This window comes from Lipotes vexillifer, unplaced genomic scaffold (genome assembly GCF_000442215.2).
Source record: "Lipotes vexillifer unplaced genomic scaffold, Lipotes_vexillifer_v1.1 scaffold1634, whole genome shotgun sequence".
NCBI classification, from domain to species: domain Eukaryota; kingdom Metazoa; phylum Chordata; class Mammalia; order Artiodactyla; family Lipotidae; genus Lipotes; species Lipotes vexillifer.
The window spans coordinates 204,085-212,266 of NW_006771542.1; the positions used below are offsets into that span (position 1 = coordinate 204,085).

Consider the following 8,182-nt stretch of genomic DNA (forward strand, 5'->3'; position numbering starts at 1 on the left):
CGCCGCCGCCGCCGCCATCTTGTTGTGCAGTGAACCCTCCGGGGCCGCGGGGAGCCGGCGGGGGGGAGGGGGGGAGGGGGCAGAGGGGCGGGAAAAGAGGTGGGGGGGAGCCGGGGGACGTCACTCCGGGAGGCGGAGCGCCCGCGCCGCCGGGGCCTGGCGCCATGGCAACCGCTCGTCACGTGCCGACGCGCGTCACTGCCTAGAGCCATGGCAACCGTGACCTCACCGGAGAGCTCGACCTTCCCGCGTGGGCACTGTTCCTCGGGTGTCGGCTCCCGGGTGCCCCCCTTCGGGGAGGAGACAGTGGGCACCGCCAGTGTGCCAGCAGGTTCCAAGCCGCCGCAGCGTTGCCGGAGTCGGGGGGTGCTTATGCCTGACCCAAACCCGCCCTCGATCCCCCCCGGAACAGCTAATGTGACCCCTAGTGTGACCTCTGTCCCAGTTCGGCAATCACCCAGCCTCCTTTAAAACAAAGTATTTCCTCATCACCAGAAATATTAGCACTGTCCCACTTTAGCCCTTGAGGCCCCAAAGGCAGGAATAGCTACAGTATCGAAGCAACTGCAACCAAGTCGGAAGCGAGGCAGGGGAATTCTTCAGTAAAATTCCTTCCTCTTACAAAACCCAACTCACCCGGTGCAACTACTCTAATTGTCACCGAATGTAGAGGAATGGGGAAATTAGGATTTGCGTGTTCAAGGGCGGAGAAACCAGCCCAAACACGCATTCCAGTCATTGGGTGGGTGGGTGGGTGAGGGCCAGAGCAGGGACGTCATTTTCCTTCCTCCCACCCCGTCTCTGAATAAGTCTATAGCTAGATGATTGTCAAAGAAGTGCCTGCGTCCTATATCTGTCACTTGTATAAGCCTGATGAAGTGCACGTCATGGTTAAATACGTTACGTCTGTTAGGCAAAATAAATAAGTAAATAATAAAATAAAAATTCACCCTTACCAGCGACTCTCCAAGGACATTAAAGGTGATCAAATCAAATTCCAGCAGTAAATCTCATATCCCTTTTTCTTCTCTCCTGTGTTATCTGCCATTCCACACCCTCCAGAGCCCTCACTATCTCCCAGGTTTCCCCCTCCTTCCCCCCCCCTTTATTAAGTAGATGGGCTTTAACAGCTTCAGGTGGGGCCGGGGAGGGGTAGGCTACTGGGCTATCAATAACGAGATGGTCTGGTCAGGCAAGTGGGGAGGAGGGAAGGCTGTGAGCACTCCAATGCTGAAATGTATTCCTCCTTCCAGTCCTGACCCCTCCACATCTATGTCTCTCTCGATGGCAGAACTGTGTTGTCAGGTCACTGCATGTACAATATTAAAAACTGACACCCAGGGCACTGTGAATGTATGAGAAGCAGAGCCCCTATTTACTCTCTCTGACCAAAAGATATTTACTAGCTCTCTGATTCCCCATCTGACTGAATAATGGCTGGGACTAGGACAGGACAGGGAGGTCATTCCACAATTGCCTTGAATCAATTCCCTGGTTGCTGTTCCAAATTACCAGCACAATTAACACTAATTGGCTTCTTTACTAGCAAATAAGGATAAGGATGAAGTGGTCCTCGGCTTCTTGCAGTGGTTAAGCCCTTTCATTGGTTGAGCTCATTCAATTCCAGATAAATGATGGCATGTGGCCAGCCTCTCATCACTTTGACCCTACTCACCTGCCTCGAACAGGGACTGTACATTAACTTTGGTGCTGGGCCCCAGGGTCCCAGTTATCCTATCTCCTTAAGGAAAGGAGGAGGATGGGGGTCTCAACAGAAAACTTATGAGCAATAAGGCAAGGGGAAAAACCCTTTTGCTCCGAGGGCTGCAAGAGCAGCACTGAAACCATTCTTGTAACAACTTTACAGCCTCTCCTCCACCCATGGAGATCATTTGAACATCAGGTACAGCAACTTCTGCTGCTCTCTGGAGGGTGTCAAAAACAAAGAAGCCTCTGGGGAGAAACTAGAAAATGGAGCGTTGGTCTAACTTCCCAGAAGAAGAGGCAGGCAGATCACTCTTGTCCCTAGTAATGGCCAGAATGTGTATGCTGTGTATCATGTGATTTACGCTCTGTGCCTGTATGGATAGAGGCCAGTAGATGCTGTGTCCTATTGAGACTTGGACAAAGATTTGCTGGAGATTTCTCTGAAGAGTCCTCTTTGGTGAGAATAATATAGAAAATTAGGGAGGGGATTGATGAACGAAGATCATCAGGGAAAAAGGAAAACAGTTTAGATGTATGTATTTAATAATTATTTGTCAGGCTTCCCTGGTGGCGCAGTGGTTGAGAGTCCGCCTGCCGATGCAGGGGACACGGGGTCATGCCCCGGTCCGGGAGGATCCCACGTGCCGCGGAGCAGCTGGGCCCGTGAGCCATGGCCGCTAAGCCTGCGTGTCCAGAGCCTGTGCTCCACAATGGGAGAGGCCACAACAGTGAGAGGTCCACGTACCGCAAAAATATTAATAAATAAAATAATAATAATTATTATTATTATTTGTCAAATACCAAGAACTGAGTTAAGCTTGGAAGGAACTCACAATAACAACAATTTGCCAGGCACTATGCTAAGCAGTTTATATAAATGAACTTACTTAATCTTGAACAACCCTGTGAAACAGAATATATTATTATCCCCATTTTGCAGATAAGGAAAATGAGGCACAGAGGGATTAAGGGAGTTGACCATGGTCATAGGGCTAGAAAGTGAATCCTAGAATTAGGATTCAAACCCAGGAAGCCTACCTCTGGAAGCTGAGATCCTCCCCCACTGGATTATAAACCCTGTCAGAGTAGTAGCTAGTAGGAAAAGTAGTTTCCCCCAAAACTCAGTTTAGACCCAGGGAAGAAGACTTGGAGAGTTCTGGAGAACAGGGCAGAGCAGGCACCGAAGCATATCAATAAAGAACAGATAGTAAAACTGATTGAAGTGATGGCTTTACTTGCAAGTAGCTCCATGAAGAGACTCACTACTTATTGTGCAGGAGTTTTGCTGCCCTTAGAAAACAGACAAGGTGTGTTCCTGCCCTGCTGCAGACTCAGAGGGGTAGCCTGAGGGCTGGATTCTCGGGAGTCCTGCAGTCCAGGGTGGAGACAGAGCTAGCCACCATCCAGCTTCCAATCCACCACCATAACCAATTTGCTCTTTTCTAAAAAAGCAAAAGATAGATTCAAAGATGAAAATGAGACATTTTCCTCTGTAATGTCATTGCGTTTTGTTTCTAAAATTTGAAAAGGGCAAACCAAGGCATTCTTGATGGATATGATAGGCCCTTAGGAACTTCTGGAAGTGATGCAAAACCTCTGAGGACCTAAGGTCTGAGTGGGGAGTGATATAAGCAGTGGGAGGGAATACATTAACTCTTTTATGAATTTAAAGGCCCACTTAGCCTGTCTGCAGAGCAGTTTACCAACAACCCGAAAGGAAACTGCAGCCTCACCACATAACTCCATAGATTCTCAGAGGCATCAGGACCTTGAAGAAAGTCTAACCCCTCACTCTACATTGTCCCAGCTCATTACTGCTCTGAAAGAAGCTAGCATTATATGAGCATTCAGTGACACAAAAGCATTATTCAGAAACTCTGTATGACAAAAGGCAACATCATATAATGTTTACGTGCCACATATTCCCAAACAAGGCCATTATTCACCAGTTAGAAATTCTGCCATCACACAGAAATCAGGTCACTGTTGGATACACATTGTCAGGACACTCAGTGTGCCCTGGTTCTCTGGGTGAGCTGAAGGTGCATCTTCTCTCTGTTGGGGCAGTGCTCTGAGTTACCACCTCAGCTGTGTGGCTTTTGCCTTTCCTTTCCTATCCCAGACCAACCTAGTCATGACCAAGTGCATCCTCTGGGTGCCCAGAAACAGGTCTGAGCAAAGTAAGTACATAGTCTCCTGCTGTAAAATATCTTGGGGAGGGGGCTTGAGAGCAGCTTTCAGTCAAGGATTTTCTGTCCTGCTTGCCTACATTTTTCTTTTTAATGGAACCATTCAAGCTACTAAATGAAACATAAAAATTACCCTTGCTACTTTGCATATGTCCTAGGATACAGTTTAAGCATTTTTAGATTATTATTAAATAATTACCCTTTAGATCATCCAAAAGACCTTTAAGTGTGATGTTTTTAAGGTTTTCTGCATTCTTAGATGTGACTATATTATCATTTGGGATCAATGTTTTCCTCAGGTAAATACACCTGTGGTTTTATAAGGAAAATCGGTGGGAAAATACATTTAGTAAAGAAAAAGAGCTCATTCAGAACAACTTTTTTCACAAAAGGATATGATCCTTAAGGTAAGTCACAGTTACTCTGTGATCAACTCCCAAATATTTACACTAATTAAAAAAATATGTTTGGGGCTTCCCTGGAGGTCCAGTGGTTAAGACTCTGCACTCCCAGTGCAGGGGACACAGGTTCGATCCCTGGTTGGGGAACTAAGATCCTGCATGCTGCACAGCTCGACCAAAACAAAAAAAAATTATATATATATATATATATATATATATATATATGTTTAACAATTTCTTTCTTTCTCTTAAATGAAAAGTGTGATACTCAACAAATATTAAGATTTTGGCATATTTGGATCCTTTTCTTTCCCTTGAATATAGAAGTGTATCTCAATTCTAGGAATTCACCTCATTTCACAGAAAATAAAGGCACGCTTCAAAGGTCTACGTTAGACAGAAATTCTTTATTTCCCTGGGTCTAAACCGACAGAACTGCAGCTTTCCTCTTTTCACTTCCCATCTCTCCTGACTACAAAGCCATCATCTCTGCTACACCTGCCTTGGGAATTGCCTCTCAGTTTTTAGTGCTCACCTTCAAACAGCCTCGCATTGTTTTGGTAGACACTATAGAAACACTGTTTTTACACTGTTTTTACGGCAGCTTCCTTTCATTATAATTGGGGTTTGCTTAATTTTTCTACCAGCCTTTCAAGCTATTGGTTAAGAAAAATTTATACTATTGGGATTGATTTCTGTAGATAGCTAATCTACCTTTGTTTGCTTCATTCCCACCACAATTTTCCTCAGTTAAACTAGAAAATCCATCATCTGCCTCTAAGGCCGAAAGTAGCCCTCTCCCTTGTCTGCAGCGACACCTTCTGGTCAAAGTTCTAAACTACATGATTCCTAGCTGGACTCCCTTTTCCATTCCACTTAGGCTTTCTAGTCCTCTCTGTTCAAACTACAGGCAGTTGAAAACCACAATCCCACAGCAGGAGCCAGGAAGCTGGAATCCAAATGGAAGCCGGCTCCAGGAAGCTGGATGTCTTTATGGCCAAATAGAAAGTACAGTGGGCTAAAGTTACAGTGGCGCTTTGGGCTGGGATAACAGTCCACAACTGTGGCTTTGTGCCACCCAGGGATGTCTCCGGTTATCCCTAGGGTCCTTGTGGCATTTTAAAAGACTTCTTTAGGGTGAAATTATTTCTGTTTGTTCTTATTTTTAAAATAATTTTATTCTTTTGGCATGTTTAAAGGGCAGCCCGGAATAGTGAGTAAAAAGAGTGAGGGTTAGACCTCGCTTAGACAGTTAGACCTAAGCTTTCCAGTGGGCTTTTCCACTTCCAGGTTCATCTCTGAGCCTCAGTTTCCTTTTCTGGAAAATCACTCCTACTTCGTGTGGTTTTTAGAAGAATCAACTATCATAAATACGTAGAGGAACCTGGATTAGAGTCTGGTACATAGCATACACTCAAGTATTAATTTTCTCCCTCTCAGTGCTAAAAGCATATAAACAATAACATGCTGCTTACCAAATCACTTTCAAAATATTAGGAAGATTGAGAATAGAATTAGGGCTGCAAAAATGGATTAACTTCAGAGTTAAAAAGAGAAAATTATAGTTTTAAATGTTTTGCTTGGTTGACTAAGCATGTACAGTTCAGTCTTTAGAGATTGGACATATTTGTGTTTATGGTGCAATTCCATATGTCCAATGAAAGCACTCTCACAGCTTCATAAAGTAGTTATTATTCCACTTTATAGATGGTCAGTTTACTTGACCAATCTGATGATTGGCTCACACAGCCAGGACGTGGTGAATCTGGAAGCAAATCCAGGCCTTTGAATCTCCAAAGTGAGTTGTCTTCCCAAACTTTAGAGTATTCCAGTGTCTATGGTCTGTTTAAAAAAAAAGATGCCAATGATTTTTCTCTCCTAAAATTTATTCAAAATATATATGTAAGAAAAATACTACAATATTTTTATCATTGCTATGCAACAGTCTGAGAAATTGTGTGCATTTCCAAACTTTCTGCAGAATGCAAGTGCTCTGTGAAAACACTATAGTAGCTCTATGAGAAAGAAAAAGTCAATCCTGGTGGCATTTTTTCCTTCTAAAATTCATTTAAAACCATACATGTAAAAATTACTGATTATACTTATAATAATGTCTTTATTTTATGCAATAATCTGCCTTTAAGAAACTAAACACTTGTACATGGTTTTTAAGTCTATTTTTCAAAATAAAATGAAAACGCCCTAATTTCTTTTTATTCTTAATTAAGATGATAACATTGAGTTAAATTCTAAGTTAAAAATAGGGGCAAGATATGATGAAGTAGGATAATAGGGTTTAACCTCCGACCCTACCACAACTCTAAGCTCTGAGTTGAGCCACATTTCACTAAAAGCTGGATGTAGAAACCAAAGTAGGAATCAAATCCTCCATCCTTACATTTCATACCAATTTTAATAACAACTTTGATTTCTCTAGAGATTTTTTTCCTGTAACTTCCAAGCATCAAGTATTTATGGATTCATTGTTTAGTTAAGTCCAATTCAAACTCTTGCAATCTGGCTGCAACTTCTTTTTCAGCTTCTCAAGTTTTGTGTATCTTCCCATCCAGCCCTTCTCCACCCAGGAGTGCAATGGGCTCCTTTCCTGTCAAAGTACATTCTGCACTTTCTCCTTAACTTTTGCTCCTGCTTCTCCTTGTGTTTGGAATACCCTTGAAGCTCACCCATCTGTTATTTGAAATTCTACGACTTCTTTAAAGCATAGCTCAGCGCAGGAGTTTTACAATCTCCGTAAAAATTAGTCACAGCTTTTGTTTTCCCCCCTGGGGCTCCCAAGCATGAGTTCACATCCTGACTCCACAACGTATTCGTTGTGTGATCTTAAGAAAACTACTTAACCTCTCTGGGCCTCAGTTCTTCAACTGTAAAATAGGTATAATAACAACACCTATTTCACAGGAGTATTGGGAGGATTGAATAAATTGCTACATTTAAAATACAGTAGTGATAATTGGTGCTCTGTGAATGATTGCTAAGATTATTATTATTATTGATCTATTGTAGCATTTTTAACAGCCTAACTTATTTTTAACAGTCTAACCACTTTACATGAATGGCTCTCTAATTAAATAGCAATCTCCAGATAGGCAGGAATGTATTTGTTTTGTTAGCTACTATCCAGGTCTTCACTCTGTGCCTGCGACACAAGAAATACTCAGTAGATATTTCTTAAATAAATTAATGCCTCCCCATTAAATTGTGATTTCCTTGAGGCCAAAGACTTCTGTATGTTCAGAGCATTTCTTCATCACTTTATTTCTACATGTACAGAACCTAATGCAGTGCTGGTACCTTGTAGCACTCAGCATATACTGGCAAAAGTAAAGCAAGAGAAAAATAGGAAAGTTTTATCCGAAAGTGTATACTCTCTCTCTTCTGAGAGTTCAGGCAGACATGACTGGTGCTCTAGGGCCGTCATCCAAAAATCTAACTTTGTTCTGAGCAGTTTATCTTGCAGAAATGTGGGGATCCCAAGGCACTTCTTAAAAAGCCAAAAGAAAAGTGAAGGGTTTGCTGGGCAATCAAGCACCTTCCAGAAAACTGAGCACATAGGACTCTGCCCCTGCAAGGAAACAGAAGGCTGGAAGAAGGGTACAAGAAGGGGTAGTTGGCAAAGATCCCATTTGGACTTCGATTTGAGAGAAAGGAAAGATGAAAGAGTCCTAACTGCCATTAAATCATGACCCCAAGACTGCATAAGAGCTAAAAATAGTTTCTCCAAAGAGGTAGTTTACTCTCGTTCTGTCCACAGGACAAGTGGGAAGCCATTGATTCTATTTCTTCACTGTCGTTATTTGTTAGACTCTTTCTAACCAGGTCTCCAGGGAAAATAAAGCCTTTTAAAAACTCTCCTGTCCACTCTTT

General features: G+C 42.8%; 1 protein-coding gene across 1 annotated transcript in view; it reads right to left on the minus strand.

The window, feature by feature from the left end:
• LOC103071055 (serine/threonine-protein kinase SIK3-like) overlaps positions 1-166 on the minus strand; it is a 189,839-nt gene extending 189,673 nt beyond the window's left edge. Inside the window, exon 1 of the mRNA XM_007446914.1 lies at positions 4-166. Coding sequence (XP_007446976.1) covers positions 4-166 — 163 coding nt within the window. The remainder of the gene's footprint in view (positions 1-3) is intronic.
• Positions 167-8,182: the final 8,016 nt, after the last annotated feature.